The sequence below is a fragment of the Carcharodon carcharias genome, chromosome 7, assembly GCF_017639515.1.
Source record: "Carcharodon carcharias isolate sCarCar2 chromosome 7, sCarCar2.pri, whole genome shotgun sequence".
In the NCBI taxonomy this organism is placed as follows: domain Eukaryota; kingdom Metazoa; phylum Chordata; class Chondrichthyes; order Lamniformes; family Lamnidae; genus Carcharodon; species Carcharodon carcharias.
In genome coordinates, this window is record NC_054473.1 from 56,242,274 (window position 1) to 56,267,889 (window position 25,616).

A 25,616-nucleotide genomic window follows, 5' to 3' on the forward strand; every position below is an offset into this window, starting at 1 on the left:
CAAGTGCTCTTCAGATCCATCAGACAGCCTTTGTATTATGCACTTTACCAACATTTAAATTCTGTCTGCTCAGCACTATTTATCAATAAATGCTAGTAATTGCAAAATACCTGTGTTTATTTTTCTAAAACACTGATATGAGCAAGGTGCAATATACAAGCATTGCAGGACAAATTCACAGCAACCTTAAGCACCAATCTGAATAAAAGACTAGGATCAAAATCATACCTCTTAAATGTTCTGGTAGTTTTGCAGAGAGATATATACATTATTGTCTTATGAGGCTGGTTATTTGATGTCATAACTGGAAGAGGCTTTGGTGATAGTGCCTACATCACTAAGATCTTCTGTATCTGGAATAGAATGAAGCCCCTTCTCTGTGGCCCTCTTGTGGTAGCTTTTACCGGCAATACCATGACTGTATTCCAACTAAACCTGGGGGCTTCTTGCAGCATTTTCTGGTCTTTGTTCATTCCAATATTTAAAAAAGAATTGACTGCTCACCCTAACACTTCTTTTGTAAATCAGATTAATCCTATGTAGAGTAGGGTATTCTTTCCTGGGAGAGGATTTTATAAGCACCCACTTCACAATCCCTAAGCATATATCCCCTTCCATTTCACCAACAACACTGGAAAGACTGAAGGGCTAGTCTCCTTCCTCAGCTTTCTAGTCCATCTTAACCTCAAGTGCCTAGGCTAAAAGAAGAGAGTTTCGCAGAAATAATATCAATTTTACACATATACTCAAAAAGATGTGCATGTATTTACAATACTAAAGAAAACTATAAGGTGTAAAAATTCAACAATCCTTTGAGTCCATTCTACTTAGTTAAAATGGTAGCAGTCTCTCAAGAGCTTTACTGTCACTATTAGTCAAATCCTTTTTGGATTACATGTTGATCAGGTCATTCTGAACTGAGTCAGACATGGTTACTATTTCCAGGGTGCTTGCTGAAACAGTTACCACACCATATCCAACTACTAGTCAAACAAGTGCTTCTGGGTGAAGCAGGGTACACATGCTGTGCAAAATAATTTTCTGTATACAAAGTATAAGGGCACAATTTGATACACTGTTCAGATGACCGGAAGACGTAAATGTCCTTAGCCAAATTTAAACTTCACTGTGGCAGTGTCAAAAAGTACTAAGCTCCTTTCAAGATAAAGGTGAAACTATGGGCTGCATTTTATGCTCTCTTCCAGCAGATTTGAAGATGGGGGAGGGGTGGGGGCAAGCACGTAAAATCTAGTGGGTGGCCTTCCTGCCACCTACCAACTTGCCCCCAAACTGTCTGAAATTTTAAGGGGGAAGACATTGGTGGAATCCCCCACATGCTTGTGCTTTTTGATTAATTAATGACCACTTAAGGGCCTCATCGTGCCACCGCCTTTTTCTTAACCAGCAGCAGGAGAAGGTCCATTCTCTGTAGGAAGCCCGGCAACTTTAGCTGCATGGGCTGTATCAGGCTAAGGGACAGGTACCTCCTTTGCAGGCCCCATGGGCCAATCAGAACCAGAACCACTACCCCCCACCCCCTCCCAAAAAAGGTCAGCTCCCATCCCTTTAACTCTTCCCCATGGCCTAGAACCCAGCCCCCACATCCCTCGCCCAGAGACCCCTGACCAAGCTCGGGTCCTCGGCATGGCACAACTTCCTGTACTCCCCTGCAGTTGCCAGCACTTCCACTGATGCTGCGGGGACTACAGAGCTGCTGGCCAATCCGATTAGCCTGCAGCTCTCTAAGGTGGGATGGGGGCAGAAGTCTTGCCTTGAAGCAATTAACGTTGTTCCTAGTGTTCATTTGCTGTGGGGCAGCTGTTGGGATTGTGAGCATGCTCCCACTGACTTTTTACCATGTGGGGATGGGATGGGAACTGCAGCACCTAGTAAAATCCAGTCCTAACAGTATGTGCGCGTGAACCATAGAGTTGTGTGCAGGTTGAAAGAACAATTGAGGAAAATGAATTGGTATCAACATGTAACTTCAAGTACACCAAATATTCCTCTTAAATCCCTGTTCTATCATGGCCTTGGTCCTTTCACAAGACAGATACAGATGAAGGACACTCTTTGAGCCAGAATAACTCATTCACCTCAGAAAAATCTACTATGTCCCAAAAAATGGCTGTTTCATTTCAACTGGTATAGAATTTGAAAGTTTTGCAGAACACTGAATTATCAAATGACTACTAAAATGCAACTGCCATGCCCAGTCCTTATTTGTATAGACTCTATTTAAAACTTTTGCATTTTGAATGAAAAGTTTTTTTGTTAAAGAAGGGAATTCAGAAAACTTTCACTAAAAGGTGAATAGTAGAAATATAACTGATGATTGTAACAATCTAGGTAGGATACACAGCTCATCATAAAATCCACAGCTCACATACACATTTCTATTTCATTTTATTTCAAAAAGGACAGCAATCACTGCTTTTTGATGACAGTGCAAACTTTTTAAAAAGTCTTTTTTGAACAATTCTGATTCTGTTTTTATGCTACACATTAATCAAAGCTATACCCTGTTGTCTTTGCACAGCAAATCAGAATCTGCCCCTGGCAAAGAATGAGGAAAAGTCAACAGGAATTAAGTTTCAGTGCAACTGTTTACTCAACTGTGGCCTGCAGTTATTGAAATTTTATCCATGGTTTTGTGTGACTACAGCTGTAATGAATTCAGCATGCCTACAATTCTCTAAGTAATGGCACATTTATTTCAAGCAACAACCTGCATATCTATGTTGACTGAGGTAAACTGCAATCTGGATCAACAGGAAAAGCCATAGCATTAACTATACCTGTTGTTGCTGGAGATGAACCAATTCAGCAGCAGTCACTTCAATCGAGGATGTGTCGCCGTTTGATCTCCCTTCCCTTGTGCTACTGTCTGGATAGTGGTTACCACTGCTAGCTTCGTTCTGATTGGTTGAACCGTTGCTTGCTGTCTCAATCCCAGATTCTTGCATCATGACTCAAAAACCTGAAAAATAATTCAGAACAACAGCTGTTAACGCAGTAATCTTAGATTTTGTCCTCAGATTTTGAGTTGCCAAAACAGTGAAAAGGTAGTAACTAAAAGCCTTTTATTTCTTTCAAGTTGCTGCACATAGACTTTGTAGTTACTCAATTACTTAACACAAAAAGCATCCATTTTAATCACACTGGTTGAATCTTACATTTATTAGAAAATTAATGCTACACACTATTATATTCACTGAATCACAATATTTTTGTGGGAATTAATTTCACTGGTGATGTTAAAATAGCCATAAAACTAAATGCATATAAAATTACTAAGGGTTTAATTTAGCCTTATTTTGTCAGTGCTATGCAACATAATTAAAATACAACAAAAGAGCAAAAAAGACAATTAGGTTCATTTCCCTCCAGTAACTAATCTGAACAAAAAAGCCCATTTCATACTTACACTGACTTTTTTTGCTCACATTAGTGATGGAGGGAAAACATTCCAGTGAACAATCATGTGCCTTAAAAATAAAATACAGCATTATACTGGTGCTCTGGAAAAGTTAAGTTGGCTTCAAAGCTGCAGTAGTCACATCCAAGATTTGCCACATGATTGTACTCCTGTTACATTATTCATTTGTTTTTTTAAAAAAATATAACGTTCTAAATGGACTGGTTCAACTTCAGATTCAGATGTGATCCCTCCGCACCGCCCCCCGCCCCCCACACACCTAGTTGAGCAGCTTGCTGACACTCCTTTAGGCTGGCACATGTAGAATGACCATGTGGACAAAATGCTGGAGCTCAGGTGATGTCTGTGGAACTCTATTCTATCAGAGAATCAGCATCTTCGAGAGACAAAGGAAAAAGGGTGAAACTGAAAAAAAAATTCTGACGAGGTATTGATCTATTTGAGGTTTACATCTTCACTCTGTAAACAGAAAGTTGTCAACAATCATGGTGGTCTGACTCAGAAATAGTCATCTGCTTAACTGGATTAATCGCATGCTTCTCAGACTGCATCATGAATAGCCATTAATCTTTATTGAAAATGAATTTGACGTGCATAATAGTAAGGTATTTGGATTAAACAATGTATTTTTTGGAATGTTGGGTGACTAAGAAAGATGTTTAATACATATGCAGGATGGGTGCTGCAGCCTTAAATTTAGTTAAACTATAGAACAACTGTTTAAGAGAAACTGGCTTTTGCTGGATTTGTACATCTGTATTCTAAAGTACTGCAGATAATTGACTGGGTATGGAAAACATGCCCTAGGTTACATGGGTTTAATTTTTCTGATAGTTAAGAAATAAAACCTAATCAGTCTGACAAATGAAGTACCGCCTCCTTAACTTTGGTTTGCCTTCGGCAGTTGGCAGGCTTTTAATTCATTTCACACCTTGATAGTGATGTACTTGTGTGATCAAACCCAACAATAACTCTACATTGATGAGTTAACCTTTTTGGGAAAGTTGCTCAGCTAACAAGAAGAGAGGCTTTATTCCAGGACAGTTAATGAAGGTTGACCAAGTCAGGCTGAAATGAATTAACTTAACTGATCAATTATTTATATGAAGCAGAAAAAATGCCCTTAAAACACTCTGCCTAATCATCAAAGGAAGTGAAAATTGAGCTAAACACAGATTTATAATATCACATGCTTACTCCTGTGGGAAGCTCAGTCACTGGAACCAGAATGGGACTAATAAAAGCCGACTGATAAAGCTTCTAAACTAAAACAATTTCAAATGCTGTGTGACAGAAAATGCTAAACAGTAAAGAGTGTTACCAAATCTGTAAACTAGAAACAAATTTATCCAAACACAATGTGTCTATAATGCAGTTTAAAAATACTAACGTGCCATTCTACTGATATTACGCATGCACTGTCGCCCCATAATGAATTCTCACAATTATAAGGGGAGTAAATTTTCTAATGCGCAGCAGCTAAAAAGTAATCAAGAGAATGAGCCTAAAGGCTATTTCAATGTATGCAAAACTACTGACCCACAATAAACTGAAGGTAGCCCACAATGAATGCAAAATAATGCCCAAATGCTAAGTACCTATTCTGATGAGGAACAGCTAAAATTAACACTCAATTAATTTTTGAATCGACAAACAAATGAAACTCATAAATCTACCTTCTCATTAATTTTACTGTAGTGTAATACCATGCTGCAATATCGAGGAGAAATCTTAAGTGTTATCCATCATGAATATCAAAAAAGGGTAGCACTAAAACAGCATAAATTATGTATATTACCTGTTGGTAAGAATGATAAATGTTTTATCATTTCCAATGCATAATGTGAGTTTCAGCATTACTGAAGATAAAAAAATGTGATTTTCTTTGAATACTCATCTAGAGCAAAAGTGCATTAATTAATGGGGGGAAAGGGCCTGCTTCTCAAACATATATGATTTGTCAAGGTCACAATGCCTGTTGTTTATTTCATTATCTTTGAACTGTCCTAGTATTCTGTCGCCAATGTTAACAGGTTCTGCCAGGTTTAAATGCACAACAAATATCCTGAAACAACAACAACATTCAGAACAATAACACAAACAGTCCTTGTAAAGGTTTCTAACTTGTTTACCAAACATCATGTGAAACAAACTAAGCATACAGTCACCTGCAACTGCCTCTCACACTTGCAGCACAACACTGCAGCTTTCTGACAGGGGCCTGTGAAGTCAGCATTTGTTGGACAAAGAACTTTCTGTCCATCTCATGCACCCAGTATGCCCATACTTCTCTTGTTCAGCTTTGTCTCTTTTCATTGGCTGTTCGGGTTGGGGGGATTGTGGGGGAGGAAAAGAAAGCAAACAACTGCATAGATACCATTCCACTCTAAGGAAATCTAGTGGAGAACTAAACAGCTTGCTAATCTGCTAACCCCTTCACTCAAGTCTCTGATAAGAAAAGCAAACCCAAGTCTGCTTGAGCTACATTCCATGGACAAGCTCCCTTCTACTTTATCAAAACATAGCATTAAATTTTGTTCAACCATACAGGATAAACTGCTGCTCACACCCGTAAACAGAGGTATATTTGTTTAATAACTGATTGCTGCCATAGCTACAGTAAACAACATGCCTGCATTTGTGTTCATGAACAAACACATCATCTTGCAAGACCAATTTAACATTAACCAGGTGGAATAATCGACAGATTTTGTAGGTGACACTCAGCCAAGACAATGTAAACAGATTGAGGAGGAGAAAGGGGCCTTTCTTAGGGAATCAAGGTTGAGGCAATGCATTGTGGCTTGAGTAAACAGTGGGAAGAACTTAAGACAAACAACTATTCAGTCTTCTTTCATCCACTGACATTTATACAAGTGGTGATTTTTTTTGTATATTAACATATATCAGCTGCTGCCCACCATGAAATCAGCTCAGTGAGAGACCAGGCCAACCTGTTTACACAAGGTTCTATTTACTCACAAGGAAGAATCATTTGTATCAGCAGCTTAGTCTTAACCATCCATTGCTAATCACACAGAAACTTGCGCTATTTCTTTCATTTGGCAGTCTTTTTCATGTTAAAATAAATCTTCCAATTTCCCTTTGTTCCAGTTCACATGTACTTTCTGCAGCCCTAATATGGACGACACAACTTGGGAACATGAAGGATTACAGGAGAAATTATTCTTTTTAATATGGAATTTTTTTTAAGTTGTCTGACACACAAATATGACTTAAGTGTGCATTTAAACTGGTTTGAAATAAACACACTCACAGAGAGTGATGTGCTCCGGGCAAAACTGAATAATTTCATCAAATGTCAACATGTGGGAAATGGTTTTTCTGAGCATGTGTAGTTCAAAGCATTATAACACTTGAGTAATCTTGAAGCATCACAAGGATTTGAGGAAAATAGATGCAGTTTACAACTGTTCCTCAAGATAACATTTTCTCTTCAAGTTCCACATTATGAATTATAGTTCACAATTTGTTTATCAGCAAACATGGAAAAATACATCATTAAATTATTTCCTTCACACTTGTACCTCATCAAAAAGTTGTTCTATTTGCTTCTAATTTGAGCTGTAAAACCTATTTATTTAGATGACTTTTGTGCAGTTCTGTATATGTGATCCTTTTTGCAATACTCCATTAAGGCTTTGGAGTGTTCAGATTATCATCAGTTTTTTTAGAGTCCCCATTCCTGCTGTTGCACTAAACTAATCCCACCAACTATACTAAAATAAAAGCAAACTACTGCAGATGCTGGAAATCTGGAACAAAAACAAAAATAGCTGGAAAAACTCAACAGGTCTGACAGCATCTGTGGAGAGGAAGACAAAGTTAATGTATCGAGTCTGTATGACTCTTCATCAGAACTAAAGAGAATTAGAAATGAGGTGAAATATAAGCTGTTTAAGGGGGTGGGACAGATGGAGCTGGATAGAGGACCAGTGAAAGGTGCAGGCAAAGGAGAGATTGCCAAAGATATCATAAACAAAAATCAAAGGAGCGTTAATGGTGGTGATATTAGCTAAAGGATGTGGACTAGCCTCCACCTTTTAGCCTATTTCGATCCCTTCCCCCCCACCCAACCCCCAATAGGGCCATTTGTCATTTGCTCATCATGATTTCTACCCTTAATGTCACCATTAGCACATCCTTTAGCTAATATCACCACTGTTAACACCTCTTTAACCTTTGTTTATGACATCTTTGGCAATCTCTCCTTTGCCTCCACCTATCACTGGCCCTCTGTCCAGCTCCAGCTATCCAACCCCCCTTAAACAGCTTATATTTCACCACATTTCTATTTCTCTTTAGTTCTGATGAAGAGTCATATCGACTCGAAACATTAACTCTATCTTCCTCTCCACAAATGCTGTCAGACCTGCTGAGTTTTTCCAGCTATTTTTGTTTTTGTTCCACCAACTATATACTCTTCAGGGTAAAAATATATTTTAAAAATAATCCTTAAAGTGAATATTTTTGATAAACTGAACGTTTTCAAGAGAATGCATATCAAATTGAAACAAAGAAGCTATAAGATCAAAGTGAATCTGTAAGACAGCCTCAATGCTTGCTAATTTTTTCCTACAATAATCTTATACATTTTGATTACAGTACTTTATAGGTAATTGATATCAGTTGTTTTAACAATCTAAATAAATGCAAGTTTATTCTTTCTAAAAATCCAAAGGAGTGATTTCATTTTTGTTATCAAAGTGAAGGATGTCACTCATGAGGAATGGAACACATTGCACCTGTTAGCAACCACTAACTACATCAAGTAATCCCAGACCGTGTAAAACATGGGTTAGATGTAGGGCAAACCTCCCTGACGCAGCAGTTCCACAAATACTGGTTTACTCCAAGCTCAAAAAGATGTCCCTTGTGCCCTTTCTCATGCCAGCAATAATACAAAGCAGTGCCATTTAAATCATCCAGCCTTCTTGAGCCATTATAAATTATCCAAACTCATTACTTTTGAATTGACTGCAGGTGAATGGACTCAGCTCAGGGGTCAGAGTGGTTCAGATGTATCTGAACATTCATTTCTAAGTCTGAAGGTTATGGTTCAAGTCCCATGACAGAGACTTCAGCAGGAAATCTATGTTGACACTCCAGTGCAGTACTGAGGGAGTCCTGCAATATCAAAGATGCTTTCTTTCCAATGAGACACTAAAACAAGGGCCTGTCTGCCCTCTCAGTTGGGCATAAAGGATCCCATGGGACTATTTCAAAAAAGTTCAAGGAGGTTCCCCAGTGTTCTGGCCAATATTTATCACTCAACGAACATCACTACAAGAGATTATCTCATCATTTTCACACTGTTATTTGTTTGTGAAAATTGTCGGCCACAATTCCTATGTTACCAATGTAATTACATAGCAAAAGTACTTAATTAACTGTAAAGTGCTTTGGAATGTCCTGAGGTCATGACAGGCACTAGGCAAACGCAAGTATTTTTTGCCAATATAAACTAGCAGCTAGAAAAACTACAGGACGTTTTTCCCCAGGTATTCGAGCAGTTGTTGGCAGAGCATCTTTTCTGGTGTCCTGTTCACGTTCATGGAAAGCTCAGCTGATTTTGACAGGTTTCACAGGCATTAAGATGGCTAACTGGCAGCCTGCCCATTTGCAGGACAGGATTATTGCTTGAGACCTGCGGCATTGAAGGCAAGTGTCAAATCACTCTGAGAAGAGTTTGCCCTGCTGGTTTCTTTTTGTAATTTCTCAATATTTAATGTAAATCGAGTGCCCCTGAGAGGAACATGTTCTACCACATCTCCACTTGCATGTAGAATTTGAAGAACGTTGAAGAGGAGAGTTCAAAATTTCAGTGAAGCAGCAGTGGAACAACAAGTGAAGCACAGTGCAGGAACACAAGGAGGTCGTCTTTATCATGAAGGTCCCAAGTTTATCCAGGCCCTTGAATTGCTGTTTCAGCACATCAATGGCTTTTTTCATTACTGATGCAAAGTCTCGCAAATTCTCATGGTATCACCTTTTCACTGCAGCTCATAAGTGCCATACAAGCATCATCAGCCATGATGATCACAAGCATGTTTTGTCCACTAATAATCACCTATGCAGTGGTATGGGACCAGATTAGTACCAGCGTTTGATACCCGTACTAGCTGGGGTGGATTCAAGACCTGCCTCCTTGGCTTACATGTAGTGGAGGTCGTGGCACTGTGGGTCGGACCTGCTTTCAGGCAGAGAACTCAAGAAGTAGAATCACCTATGGATCTGCTACTCCTGATTAAAAGAATACAGATCCTGGACTGATGCAGGATGAATGCATCATGTCTATCACCAGCGTACCATGCACACACCTACATAATTTGTAGACTATGGTCACATGCCCGGTAGACTTAGAGAGTGGTGATCATAAAAGATCTTGACTCATGTGATGCTGCCTAAATTTCCATGAGCTGTGAGCAGCAGGCTGGACTTTTGGGAACCCAGCAATTGTTGCAAATCCCACTGCTCTGTCTTGTTAGTGGGAACTTGATGCCTTAGCAAAAAGAGTATCTGCTGCATCTATTATGCAGCCAAGTGCAGATGACTGGCTAACGTGTGCAATGTCCCCCGCTGCAGCCTGCAAGGGCTCTGAGGGCAACCAACACTATAAATGCCACTGGCAAAGTGACCAGATGGTTCAGAAAGCCGCAACCTCTCCTGCAGTCTACTCTCAAATCATAAACGAAGTGCTATTAAGTGGTACTTACTCGCAATGAGCGGTTCACATATGCTCAGTTTGAGTTCCATCAGGATCACGAAGCTCCAAACCTTATTACAGCCTTGGCTCAAAATATGGGCAAAAAAGCAGAAATCCAGAGGTGCGTGACAGTGACTTCCCTAGACATCAAGACAGCATTTGACTGAGTGTGCCTTTAATAATCCCTAATAAAATTGAAGTCAATCAGAATCAGGGGAGAACTCTCCAATGGCTCTGGAGTCATACAGAGCACAAAGGAAAATGGCTGTCGCTGTTACAGGCCAATCAACTCAGTCCCAGGACATCGCTGCAGGAGGTCCATAGGGTGGTGTCTTAGGCCCAAACATCTTCAGCTGCTTCATCAATGACCTCCTCTCCATCATAAGGTCAGAAGTGGGATATTCATTGATTTACAGTCCCGTTCACAAATCCTCAAATAATGAAGCAGCTGTGCCAGCATGCATCAAGACCTGGACAACATTCAGAATTGGACTAATAAGTGGCAGTGACATTTGCACCACACAAGTACCAGGCAATAGTTTGCAGATGGTGGGCATTAACTGGAGATAATCATTTCTGCCCCAATAAGTAGATGGACTGAAACTGTAGCTGTTGTGTTACGAGGTTAATGCTTGTAATATGTAGCTGCAAATACCATGCTTATAAAAGTGTGTAAAGATTAATTCCAGTTCTATCCTTCACAAAATGGCTTTTTGGATTCTGAATTCTAACAGCAATGACCATCTCTAACAAAAGAGAATCTAATTATCCCCTTTGACGCTCAATAGCATTACCATTGCTGAATCCTCCACTATCAACAGCCTGTGAGTGGGGTAGTTGGCGTGGGGGGTGGAGGGGAAGAAGGTATGGTGGGCTGGTGGTGCCATTGAGCAGAAACTTAACTGAATCAGCCATATAAGTATTATATCTATAAGAGCAAAACAGGCTCAGAATTCCGCACTGAGTAATGCTGTAAGGTCTTGGGTGTAGTTCGGTAGGTTCTGTTAAAGATTTCGTAGTCTAAGGCAGTTCAACAGTATTTATTAACTATTAGAAACTGTATACATCAGTACAGTAAAGGTCCATGCTTGCTTCTATACATGGGTCTATCCAACACTACACTGACCCCTAAGTGTGTGTCATGTATTCCCTTATATCACTGTGTGGGCAGTACTTGACTCAATCCTATGTCAACCCTTTATGTGCAGATCCTTGTACTACACCTTCCCCAAAGTCTTTATTCAACATATTTACAAGTTATCCCAGGTTACCCCATGTATTTACATAATTACTAGTATCTCTCAAGCATCTGAGTTCATAGTTTCAGGTGGTCTGGAAGCCTTATAATCTTTCCATATCTTGTTCTCACTGCTGTCGGTGGATTGGTAGGCTCTGTCACTGCAGGTAAACTTTGTTGGATCAGAGGTTGTTCTGGCATCTGGGTGTCTTTTCATCATCTTTTCCCAATCGTTGGCAATAAATTGCACTTTGTAAATTGCTCTATTGTGGTGACAGATAGCGGATGGTTTTTCCCACTCTTTACAGGATGGATGAACCCTGGGCTCATCTCTATCCTTTTTTTTCTTTCTTAGTGCAGCTCGCTGTGACACTCACCGGGATGGAAATCAGCTCTTTTTATTATTCATTTATGGGATGTGGGCATTGCCGGCTAGGCTGGCATTATTGCCCAACCCTAATGCCCTTGAGAAGGTGGTGGTAAGCTGCCTTCTTGAACCGCTGCAGTCCCTGTGGTGTAGGTGCATCCACAGCGCTGTTAGGGGGGCGATCCATGATTTTGACGCAATGACAGTGAAGGAATGCCGATATATTAGACTGATGGGATGCTAATTGGTTGGGTTGGACTTTTACTGCTTTTTGTGCGCAGGACACACCTGGGCAATTTTCCACAGTCAGGTAGATGCCAGTGAAGTAGCTGTGCTGGAATAGCTTGGCTATAGGCGCGGCAAGTTCTGGAGCACAAGTCTACAGTATTATTGCTGGAATATTGACAGGGCGCATAGCCTTTGCTATCCAGTGCCTTCAACCATTTCTTGATATGACATGGAGTAAATCGTATTAGCTGAAGATTGGCATCTGTGATGCTGGGGACCTCCAGAGGAGGCCAAGATGGATCATCCATCCGGCACTTCTGGATGAAAGTTGTTGCGAATGCTTCAGCCTTCCAGTTATGAGGGTTTGACTTGGTAGTATGCTCACTGTTGCTTTTGGCTGTGTGTTATTATCAATGGATGGTTGCTACTCAGTTCTAGCATAATTTGTGGCACTATCATGCTGGCTGGATATTGCAGTATCAGCTCTGTGGTCCCAGGGTTTCTCTCCCTATCCGACATTGGAACTGGAGGCTGAGGCTCTTCTCGTTGCTGGTTCCTCTCTTGGCTGTCATCTGCTCAAGGTGCCATGGTAACCACCTGATTGCTTGGCTGGTCTGACCAATGAGGGGCTTCTGGCGCTTATAATGAAAGTAGGCAAACCTATTTTTTATTTCATTTACATGATGCGGGCTTCAGGCTGGGCCAGCATTTATTGCCCATCCCTAGTTGCCCTTGAGAAAGTGGTGGTGAGCAACCTTCTTGAACTACCGCAGTCCATGTAGTGTAGGTACACCCACAGTTCTGTTAGGGAGGGAGTTCCAGGATTTTGACCCAGCGACAGTGAAGGAATGGAAATATATTTCCAAGTCAGGATGGTGAGTGACTTGGTGGAGAGCTTCCAGGTGATGGTGTTCCCATCTTTCTGCAGCCATTGTCCTTCTAGATGGTAGTGGTTGTGGGTTTGGAAGGTGCTGTCTAAAAAACCTTGGTGAATTCCTGCAGTGCATCTTGTAGATAGTGCACACTGCTGCTACTGTTGGTGGTGGGGGGGAGTGAATGTTTGTAGATGTGGTGCCAATCAAGCGGGCCTGCTTTGTCCTGGACGGTGTCAAGCTTCTTGAGTGTTGTGGGAGCTGCACTCATCCAGCCAAGTTGGGAGTATTCCATCACACTCCTAACTTGGGCCTTGTAGATGATAGATAGGCTGTGGGGAGTCAGAAGGTGAGTTACTCGTCACAGGATGCCTAGCTTCTGATCCGTTCTTGCAACCACAGTATTTATATGGCTAGTCCAGTTCAGTTTCTGGTCAATGATAACCTCCAGGATGTTGATAGTGGGGGATTCAGTAATGGCAATGCCACTGAATATCAAGGGGCAATGGTTACATTCTCTCTTGTTGGAGATGGTCATTGCCTGACACTAGTGTAGCGCGAATGTTACTTGCCACTCGTTGGCCCAAGCCTGGATATTGTCCAGGTCTTGCTGCATTTGGACATGGGCTGCTTCAGTATCTGAGGAGTCTCGAATGGTACTGAACATTGTGTAATCATCAGCGAACATTCCCACTTCTGACCTTATTGATGAAGCAGCTGAAGATAGTTGGGCCGAGGACACTACCCAGAGGAACTCCTGCAGTGAGGTCTTGGAGCTGAGATGACTGACCTCCAACAACCACAACTATCTTCCTTTGTGCTAGGTATGATTCCAACTAGCGGAGAATTCCCCCCCCCACCACCCCCCCCCCAACCACCACCACCACCACCACCACCACCCCCCTCCCCGATTCCAACTAGCGGAGAGTTTTTTCCACAATGCCCACTGACTCCATTATTGCTAGGGCTCCTTAATGCCACACTCAATCAAATGCAGGCCTTGATGTCAAGGGCAGTCACTCTCACCTGCTCTGCAATGAGAGAAGACAATTCATAGCTGAAGTCCCAGTGAAGAGTCTTTCTTTTTGGAGCTCCCAGGAACTTGCAGCTCTGTATAATTTATGACAGTGGTCATCTTGGCATCTTCTGCCGTTTTGAGGGGATTCAGGGCTACACAGTTATCTTTGCTCAAGAGAGAAAAGGACTGGTTACAGATGAAGTACATCAGTTCCAAGATTTGTTTGCCACTATACCTTAATGGTTCCAGAATCATGCCTATGACTGGAAGCCAGATTCCTCCAGATCCATAAAGTGGTGTATCTATTGTTTGTAGCCGGGGGTGTCTAAGCCAATGTTCATTGCCCATTGGGATCATCTATTAACCGAGATGTCTGCATTCTAGAACTAAAATCCAAGATCTTTGACCTCACACAAGAAACATGGCTATGTGTCCTCCTGGCGTGCTATCTCATCCTCGTTAATCCTCTTGGGACCTTCTGTGCGTTTTGATATCTTGGCTTTACAGAACTTCCCGAAGTGTCTTATTTGGTTACATTGAAAGCATTGGGCTGAAATTGCTGGATAATTGATCACGCCTGAGGGGGTGCTTTGCTCCATAATGCTGGCATGGTCACTCTACTAGTCAGAGTATCCCTTGGCGTGGAGTCCCACTGCTTCCATGCTGTTTCACTAATTGGACAGTTTACTTTGTACCACACTTTGCTTTCTCTCCTTAATATGGATCTGCTGCAAGCAGATTTCAGATTACCTGAAAATCTGGATGGATTTCTCAGGGTTGGATCTTCTTTTGCTTGAAGCATGTCTGAGAGTGCATCGTCTGCCACTTCTACAACTATTCTAACTCCGATCAGCTCAGATTTCAGGTCATCGTAACCACAGCCTACAGTCATTCTGTACAGATTATTAACGAAGGAGTCGGCAGGTTTTCCTGGCTGCTGGACATGTCTATTAAATTTAGCCTTTTCAACGTTTTTGTTACTTCTACCGTTAAAATAAGTGTCAACTAATTTTAAAACTTCATCAAATTTTGCAGATGATTCATTGATTCCTTATCTAACTATTATATTATTGTTTATCAGGTCTACAGAATAAAGCAGCATGTTAATTTATTCAGTTTGCCTTTTTATCCAAACCTGAAGCAATCATGTATCTAAGGAATCTCTTTCTCCAAAGTACCCAGTTCTGTGATTTGTCTGGGCCTTGGATAAGTCCAAATTGATCTGGAAGAGTGGATTTCAGGTCCCTAGTTAACATTTTTAAAAGTGTAAGTTCAGCTTTAAGAGGCTTCTGAAAATCCAAGATGGTGCTGCCTTACACTTCTTCACAAAGGGTTTTCCTGCATTTGTGGGTTTTGGCAGGCTCCTGCAGTAATGGCATTCACAATCTCGGCTTTTAAATTTTTTCAACATTGGCTGCCAGGATCGACTGGTTAGAGCCTAAAGACCCACTTTAGCACAATGTTCTTGGGTCTTGGAAGTGTCGAATCCCAGCTTTTACTAGGTTTTTAAAGTTGCCTCTGTTGCAATTAATTTTTAATTATTTATTTATTTTTCTTTGTTCTGAGTGAGCGCGGCCACCACACGTTCAGGTGCCTACTCAGGAATTGAGTTTCTCAGACTACGATTTAAATGGCAATTTCTGACCACTCCCATATTTAACTTTCTTTTCAAGACTTGTGCTGTCTGGGAATTTAGATTTTTATTCACCCCTGCTAGATCTGCTTACTCCGGGTATTGAAGCTGGGCTTCCATAGGATTCAATGAAGTCTCCTGCTGCAGTGAGGAATTGAATTTCTGCCTTCAGCTTCCAAGGCTTTCTTTGGAGCTTTTCTCTGGTAATTTCCTTCTGCGCCTTCACTTCTTGAGCTTTTCTTCAGGTCAGAATATTTATTTTATTTTTCCTTCAGTTTTCCAGGATTTTAATTTTCTTCTGCAGTCCCTGCGAGGTTTTGAGTTGTTCCATTCACTGCCGCCATGTTGTAAGGTGTTGAGTGTAGTTCAGTAGGTCCTACTAAGGTATTCATAGTCTTAGGTTGTTCAACAGTATTTATTACCTACTAGAGAATGCTATACATAGATACAGTAAAGGCCCAAGCTAGAACCTGTCTCCATGCCTGCTTCTACACACGGCTCTGTCCAAAACGGCACTGACCCCCTAGGTGCGAGTCGTGTGTTCTCTTATATCACTGCATGGGCGGTACTGTACTCAGTCCCATGTTAGCCTTTCGTATGCCAGACCCTGAGACTACAAGTAACTCACCTCCTCACTCCCCAAAGCCTGTCCACCATCTACAAGGAGCAAGTCAGGAATGTGATAGAATAGTCTCCAGTTGCCTGGGTGAGTAGCTACAATAACACTCAAGAAGTTTGACACCATCCTGGACAAAGCAGCACACTTGATTGCACCCAATCCACAATCTAAAACAAACATTCACTCCCTCCACCACTGATGCTAATTGATATTAGTATGTACCATCTACAAGATATATTTCAGCAACTTGCCGAGGCTCCTTTGACAGCATCTTCCAAACCTGCGAACTCTACGACCTAGGAGGAAAAAGGCAGCAGGCACAAAGGAACACCATTACAAGTTCCCCTCAGAGTTACACACCATCCTGACTTGAATATATGTCACTGTTCCTTCACTATTTGCTGGATCAAAATCTGGAACTCCCTTCCTAACTGCGCTGTCTGTCTACCTACACCAAAGAGTTGATAACAGTAAGATCCACTGTCATGACTAAGAAAAACTCAAATCCAGGAAACTGAATCCACTTATATGTTCATGTTTTCCTGGTCAGTCCACATTGGTTGTTCTAATCAGTCTGTCCAGGAGCCTGGGATTCTCTGTGGGTTAAGTCAGCTAAGGGAAGAGGTTGAGATAAAAGAGAAAAACTGAATGATCAGGTATTCAAAGTGTTCAACAGCATTGAAAGCTCAGGGTTAAGACGCAAAGAGCACGGGGGGGTGGCGTTGAAGAAATCCTTTGCGCAGTGGGTTATTAGAACACATAGCAGTTGAATCAGAAACTGTCAATCATTTCAATGGGCACTGGATACCTCAGGAGGAAGAATATAAAAAGATTCACAGAAAGGCAAAGATTAATTGATGTCAGTTGAAGAGCTTGCATTGGGCACAAGTGGCCAATCTAAAAGGTACCATTCTGCCCTGTAATTGACAGCAATAGATGGGGAATGGGCTGGAATGGTGAGCAGGTTACAGTCTATATCTTGGTCTGGTGGGAATCTCGAGCAGATTCTAACGGGTGAAGATTTGATGTGATTCTCTACCACTGAAGCACAGCAGGGTTGAGTGCTTCACTTGTTGTCACTGTGAGGTCTTCCACGGGTAGGCTGAGGCCTGAAGTGCCATTATCGATATTTAACGGATCCCCGGATGGACACTGAGCTTGATGTTCTTCCTTGGCAGTAACCAAGTGTAGTTGCACTGACTGAGCTCAGTACCTACTCACATGGTTCCTGGTCTAGGTGATAACTTTCAACAAGAAACTGGATGTATGCTTGAGAAGGAGGCATTTGCAGGCCAATGCGGAAAGAGAAAGTGAGGGATACAAATTGGATTGCCTTCGAAAGAGCTGGCATAGGCACAATGGGCCAAATGGTCTCCATCTGTGCTGTATAATTCTAAGACACTGACTGTAGCAGTTCAGGATGGCAACTCACCATCAGCTTCTCAAGGGCAATTAGAGGTGGGCAATAAATGCAGGCCTTTCCAGTGATGCCCACACCCCATTATCGAATAATAAAAAAAGGTTAAATACATATTTTGGACAGAGCAGCAGTAGTTTTGTTTTGAATCAAGTTCATACTACCCTAAGCTAGAAACACCAGGTGCCCAGAGAGGTTAATTAGCAAATAATAATTAGCAAATAAAGCAAAAACTTGCAAAATATGAAATTTAAAAGATCATTCATTTTAGTTGGAAGTTGTGGTGGAGCTCTTTCCAAGGCAATCCAATGACAATGGGAAGGCTGGACTGTGCACAGATGACCCACAGTGGAGCTCTCCAGAAATATAAAAACAGCACCTCGACTCAAACTTTCAGCAGATTATAAAAACAATTGTGCAATTAGCGCTGAATTAGGGACAGTTCTGTGATGCAGATTCATTAGGTTGAAGCTGTCTAAACTCATTTCACTTGGGGCTTTACCGCTAATAGATAAAATAAACTTTTACTCCATCAGTCTGGATTGGATTTGAACTGGGGTCTCAGAGGTGAAGGTAAAGTGTGCTAACATAATGCACCACCCTTTTCCCTGAAATTAAAATTTAAATTAGATGTTAAAAAAACTCACCAAAATATATGGTGACCTTTGCTATCCTGCTAATGGGCATGTTCTTCCCCAGATTCCACTGCCATGCTGTCTGTAGTGACTGCCTAATTGAAATAACTGGACACTGCACTCACCAGGGATGCTACACTATTACAAATAGATGCCCCATAGCAGTCATGTAATTATTTTTTTCTAAGAGAGTAAATAAGAATGCTACATTGCAAAAGCGCAAATATATTTGCAGCAACAATGTAGATCAATTTCATGAACACTATTGTACTCAAACCACTGACCTCTATTTTTCACCCTTGGGTTCCTACCAATAATTAAAGAGCCACAATCGTATTGAATGCCACTGTAAAAACTGCAAAAATCTTCAATATAGATTAAGTCAGGCAAGACATTTTTCTTTTATTTTCTCTCAAATTTCTTTGCTTCCCTCCCCTCCTAAAAGCACAAATTATTTTACTGGGGTCAGTTTGAGATAACTTATCTGATTCCTTGTCCAAAGTAGTAATTATTCATACAATACTCTCAACAGTCAATGCTGGGCTATTGGACCATACTGGGCAATTAGGCCTCTATTCAACATCCACAAACACACATCTCTAACAAAACTCACTAGCTGATATTTCTATAGCTAATCCAAGGGCAATGTAGCCTATCAAACGTAATCAGTATAGCTCAAAGATAGCATCTTCTCAATGCCATTACAGAGTTCCCAACTGTAATCAACAACTGTAGAATATTAAACAAAAACAGAATTACCTGGAAAAACTCAGCAGGTCTGGCAGCATCGGCGGAGAAGAAAAGAGTTGACGTTTCGAGTCCTCATGACCCTTCGACAGAACTTGAGTGAATCCAAGAAAGGGGTGAAATATAAGCTGGTTTAAGTTGTGTGTGTGTGTGTGTGTGTGTGTGTGTGTGTGGGGGGGGGGGGGGGGGGGGGGGGTGTTGGGTGGGGGGAGAGAAGTGGAGGGGGTTGGTGTGGTTGTAGGGACAAACAAGCAGTAGAATATTGTAGCTTTAAACATCTACTGTGCAACTAATGACTCTTATGTTGCAAATAGTAGCCATTAGTCTTATGTTATGGTTTTACCAGAATCGTCTACAATGTGAAAAAATTGTACACATTCCTAGGAAGGTGGCTTTTCAGGAGCTTATAGAAAGCAAGAAAAAGGGCTATTACACATTGAATATTAAGGATTAGCAAACATTGTTTGCAGCTTATACTTCCTCTTTCTACAGGTAATTTATACGACTTCAAAAGCTTGTTTTTCTTTAACTTCCATGCAAATAATTTCAGCCAATTTATTTCTATTTTCCTCCTCTTCTAAAGCTCTTGACATGCACCGTGTGCAGCGCTGCCTGTAGACACGGAGGTTCAAAACATCAGTGAAGCTTAAGAAATGGTATAGAAGGGATGGCTTTCAGGTTTCTGGGGCACTGGAGCAAATTCAGGGAAAGGCAGGGTCTCTACTGAAGGAACAGTGTTCTCCTGAATTGAAAAGGCATCAACATCACTGCAGAAAGAATTAACAGGGTACAAAGATGGGATTTGAAATTGTGGATCAGAGGGAAAGCAATGAGGAAAGACAAGCAAGGAAAAGCAAAGCTAGGCAAGTTGATTACTGGAGCTTCTAATTTTAACTACAGTTAAAGAAAGCTTCATGGATTGCAAAAGGGAGGAGGATAATAAATGCTAAATAGATAATATTATATATGACTTAGGCATTGATATGGAAAAGAGTTTAATATTAGCTTTCTTGCTGAGCAAGTGTCAGGAAGAATTCAGGTGACCACAGCACACAGAAACAGGTAAGTGCAATCTAACAACCTTTAAAGCAAATTATCTGGTTATTTATCTCATTGCTGTCCTTGGGACTTTGTCAAGTGCAAATTTGCCACAATTCTTCCTATTTTATGACAATGATTAAACTTCAAAAATACATAAAAGGACGTGAGTGCTTTGGAGCCTGTCCTGAGGTCATGAGACCACTATATAAACACAAATTATTTTCCTTAATACATTTGAAAACAAAAACAAAGGAAATACCCTCACAGTAAATTTTCCAAAACAATTGAGAAGCAATAGCATAACCCAGGCGATGCAACAATAAGATCCCCTTGCTATTGGAATTGGATATTGCAATTGACTATCAATATAAATAAACCAAACACCCTGTTGCTTCTGTGAGCTGACTCAATTTTTTTTGCATTATCTTTCAATACAGTCACCCTTCCCTTAGGCAGTGCCTCAGGATTGAAGGTGACATGCTTCCACTCTCGTTCGATGTGTTGTGAGATGGCTGGTAAGTAATCAGCGATCAGCAGAAAATGCCAAATGTGGGGCAGGTGGCGCTTGAAGAGTCAGGTAGATGAGTTTTTTGAAGGTTTGTAAGCTCCCTCTGACACCTCAACTTCATCTGTGTGTGCTCCCAGTGAAGTTTCTCAATGTGTTTGTTGCCTTCCCAAATGAACTCTCTCCATTTTGGCTGGTCACAAGCCAGGGATTCCCATCAGGGGAGTTTGTCCTTTACAGAGGTGCTCTGAGAACATCATTCCTGCTGTCCTCCTGGGAGTGTCCAGGAACAATCGAGCTCCAAATAGAACAGTTGCTTCAGGAGTCGAGTGTCAGGCATTAGAGCAATATAGCAGAGCTGGTTTTGAATGATGCTGGGCAAGTTGACTTGGGAGAGGACACTGCTATCGGACCATTTATCTTGCAAAGGCATCCCTGGTGGTGCCTCTCCAGTGCTTTATGGAGCCTGCTGTAAGTTGTCCAAGTCTCCGAAGCACACAGGAACATGGGGGATCACTGCTGCCTAGTAAGCCATGATATTAGTCTTGGATTTGTGATCCTGGTCCTCAAACACTATTTTCCTCAGCCAGCCAAAGGCCAAGCTGCAACACTAGAGGCAATAATGAGTTTCTAGTCACTTTTAACAGCAAAAACAAACCTTACTGTTCTTCCAGCACATGGCCACAGGTCTACCAATGCTGTTTAATTTAAGTGCCTGCAACGATGGGTTTTTCCTTCTATTTTATTTCTGACCCCAGGAAGCAGTGTTGCCCATTTGAATAGAGCAGCTTTTTTGCTACCTGAGCCAAGATAATCTTCAGAGTTCTCGTTCCAACTGGAGTAATGCTCCATTTAATTTCTCTTTTCTGTGCATGGCCTGTTTGTTTTTATGACATGGTTCCTTTAGGATTTCCACACGGCCATGTACGCATGCATTTTAAGGAAACATCAACTTGCATGGCCTGTTTGATCCATCTGCAGTGCGTTCTGGATTGCATACACCCACACAGCTTGGAGGGAACATTGACCTGGACCCCTCTATCTGGCCTCTTACCTTCTCCAGGTCTTTTTATTGAGAACTGCTGGTGTGATATTAAGCTGTCTCAATTTCTCTGGTTCCTTTGCTTCCAATTTCCATCCTTCCCTTGCCATAACATGGTCCACCACCAAATCTTCCCTTACCTTCCTTGACTCCTTGTTTTCCATTTCTGGGGATAGACCATCGACCAATAACCACTATAAGCCAGTTGGCTTTGAAGCAGCTACTTTGACTACAACTGTTCCCACCTGGCTTCCTGTAAATACTTTATTTTGTTCTCCCAGTTTCTCTGTTGCTGATGCATCTGTTCCCATGATGCCATCTACACCACATGCCAGTGCTTCTGATTGTCTTCCTCATTTCCTCAACAAAGGATTTCCCTCCACTGTAGTTGACAGGCCTGACTGTGTCCATTCTTTTTTGCCTACTTCTGCTCTCACCTCTTCAGACCCTCCCAGAATCTCAATATGGTTCCCCTTGTCCTCATGTTTCACTCAACCAGCCTCCATAAGTCAACCAATCAACTTTTCTATTTCTGCTACCTCTAGCATGACGCTGACAACAAACGCATTTTCGATGTGCCTTTCAGCATTCTAAAACGGGGGCTATTACCGCTACAAAACTGAAAAACTTCTCACTCTCTCCCCAGCATCCCCTCACCTTCCCATGCAAATACAGGAGTTGCAACACATGCCTTTTTACCTCCTCCCTTCCCCCCATCCAAACACTCCTTCTGATGAAACAGTGATTTACTCCATTCAATTTAGTATACCGCATTCATTGCTCACAAAGTGGTCGTCTCTACACTGGGAAGACCAACACTGATTAGGTAATTGCTTTGTGGAACACCTCTGTTCACTCTGCAAGCTTGATCTTAAGTTTCCAGTTGCCAGTCTGACCTCTCTGTCCACAACCTCCTACACTGTTCCAATGAAGGTCAATGTAAGCTTAAGGAACAGCACTTCATCTTTCAATTAGGCACAAGACAGTCACCTGAACTCAACACTCAAAGTTCAACCATTTCAGATCATAACTTATGGTCCTATTTTCACAAGGAACAGCTGGTTTTGATAATCCCATCTACATCTCCTCTAGACCCATCTTTAATTTATTTTCTTGTCCCATTACCATCTCCTTTTACCTTGCACCATCATCCCTTTTATTGTTAAATCTTTCCTGCCTTATCCTATCACAGACCCTCCCTTTTGCTCTTCACCCCTTTCTACTCTTTCTGTACTTGCTTAAAACCTGTCACCTGCCCAACTTTTTGTAGTTCTAATAAATGGTTATTGATCTGAAGCATTAACTCTGTTTCTGTCTCCATAGATGCTACTTGATCTTCTGAGTAGTTAGTGTTTTCTGTTTTTTTCACTTCAGATTACCAGCATCTGCAGCATTTTGCATTTTTTATAAAAATCCCAATGCCCTGGTCATCCTACTTGCTATTGGAATTACCTTTCTTTCTAGGCAATTCCCACCAGCAAAAACAACCCTGATTATTCTTCTCACACATGGCCCTGGGTTTACACCATGTTGCTTAAAATTTGATTGCCACAAACAAGGGATTTTCTGCCTTTTGTTTATTTCAGACGCCAGGAAGCAGAGGGGTGTTTAACTTCTCCATGCTATTTAAGTAATTTTGGGTTATTTGAGTCAAGCTAACAAGTTGTTTAATTTCATCCCTCCCTGTCCCATCAGTCATCCTAGCTAATGAGCCTGCAATGAGAGAACAGACCCTCAATGGATAAGTTTGAAATAAACTGTGAGCTGAGACATGCCACAAACTGACACCTCTGGCTTTAATACACATTTTCATTATCTACAGTCTATTGTCTCTTTCTGAAATCTGCACAGATTTATTTTGTTTAACAACACCACTCAACTAAAACATAACTTAATCCCAAAATGTGAATCCACCTGAGGAATTATGAGGTGTACATTTCAACATCATTGGCTGCACATTCACAGTGGTTCATTCCCCTGAAGTGCTATTCCATACTGAAAACATTTGTAAAAGTCATTGCCATGAATCCTTAAAATGAAAAAAAAAAATCAAGATGTAAATACAAAAGCAAAGGAGGCAGGATGGCTTGTATAAAGTGATGGTTACGCTACACCTGGAACATAGAATTAGGCTTCTCCCTATAGGAGGAATATAGCAGTCTTGGAGAAAGTCCAAAGAAGATCTGCCAGGATGATGGGAATTGGAGTTACATGGAAAGGCAAGAGCAACAAGAGCTATATTCTCTGAAACCAAGATGAAACCAAAGAGATAAAAAGAACAGATAAGGTAACGATTAATTTACATAACAATCAAAAGGATCTAAGAGGCTGGTTCCCAAAATAAGTACTATACAAGATACAGAAAGCAGAAAATTGGAAGAATTCTTTCCATGCAAGCAGATATCGGAATGAGCAATGATTTGCTACAGTGGAAATAGGTGCTGTATCAACTTTAGCATTAAAATGATACTGGATAATTACTTAAAGGTGCATTTGAAAGAGTATGATGGGTAAGTGGCAAAATGGAATTTGTCTGAGAAAGAGAATTTGTCTGAAATTCTGTAAAATCAACAAGGGAGATCTAAACTCAGCAGAGGGAAGTAGTACTGAAGGGGCTCCTCCTTTGCTTAAAATCTAGATGAAAAACAGCAGCAATAATGATCAATAACACAGGGCAACTGAAAAATATGCAATGCCATGTAGTCCGTGGACAGTTTTCAGCTATCCAAATCAGCTGCCTGTCGGCTTTCCAGGCATGGTTTTGGCCTAGCAATCAGACACTATAAGCTTTACTTTTTTTAAGGTTCATGTGAAGTCAGGAGGAGTAAGAATGGTTCCCCAGCTTCAAAATTCAACTTGTCTTTTGACTCAAATGTGGACGAGGGAAGTCCCTAACACTCTTTCTTTCTTTTAGTTTAATATACTTCCGGTTGATTATAGTATACAAAGCAAAAACCAGAAAAGCTGTGGAAGCCACCTCTCTGTCTCCCACACATACACTCACTCATTCAATTATTAAAATATCTAATAAACTTAACTGACTAAAGCTTTTTAAATTGTTCCCAGATTCTCTTCAAATAATTTTGGGAAATAATTGGGCAAAAATTACTAGCAACAAAAGAAAAATATCTCAGCATTTCAACTACTTAAATAGTAACGATGAAGGATACACTGCACATACTCGAGTACACAACTAACACTGGCTAACAGTGTACTCGAGTAAACTGGCTAACAGAGTTACAGTTCTGGGCAAAAATATCAAGCCAAGTATTTGGGACAGGCTGAGACCTTTTAAGTAAAAACTTTAATGTAGGAATTAAACAGAAAATGGTTACTGAGAATAAAAAACAGCAAATGAAAATTAATTTTAGGAAGCACTCAGTGATTTATGGTGAAAAGGTAACAATACCATGCAGTGCCTTGCAGTAAACAATGACACGTTAGTGACCAAATTAACATTGAAACTCCTGTAACAGTGCCACCTACAGTAAAGCATAACAGGTCAGTTTTATAAATATATGTGGACATCTCATAAGAAATATTTACATGACAGCTTTCAATGGAATGTGAGACCTATGTTAGAATTATTGAGAAATGAAGTGCTGAGGAATCTTGCTCAAATGTTTAACAATTATAAAAAGAATCTAATAGTACATGGAAATCCACAGCATCCTAATGCAAACACTGGCAGCTGATTTGTAGATGCCAATGTGCCATTCTAACTTAATTATGAATATATCATGTAGCTCATGGCAGACCACGGGTGCAGAACTTGTTCAGCCTATGGCGTCAAACTTAATCCATCGTGCGGGTTTAAGGGTCCAAAAATGCAATGTGGTCTATTTAAATTCACCTTAGAGCAATATATTGTGTTTAATTTGATTATATTTATTCCCACTCCACCAGAACCTCAGTGCCTTTATATAAATCAGGAACTGAGTCATATAAACTAGAAGAGTTCTAGATTCAATTGTCACTCTTTGATGACTTGGCTGATCAGAATACCTCAATAACTCTGAGCTGGGAACAGTGGAATGTGAAAATACTGACAAAACAGCACCAGAAACTAGTGTAATACTCCCCCCATTC

At 40.9% G+C, this 25,616-nt stretch overlaps 1 protein-coding gene across 13 annotated transcripts in view; it reads right to left on the bottom strand.

Moving 5' to 3' along the window:
- The window catches only part of foxp1b (forkhead box P1b), a 518,322-nt gene that overhangs the window by 282,217 nt on the left and 210,489 nt on the right, over nt 1-25,616 (bottom strand). For all 13 annotated transcript variants that reach the window (XM_041192652.1, XM_041192651.1, XM_041192644.1 and 10 more), the window contains one exon: nt 2,799-2,980. In XM_041192652.1, the coding sequence (XP_041048586.1) occupies nt 2,799-2,969 (171 nt within the window). In that variant the 5' untranslated portion in view covers nt 2,970-2,980. The remainder of the gene's footprint in view (nt 1-2,798; nt 2,981-25,616) is intronic.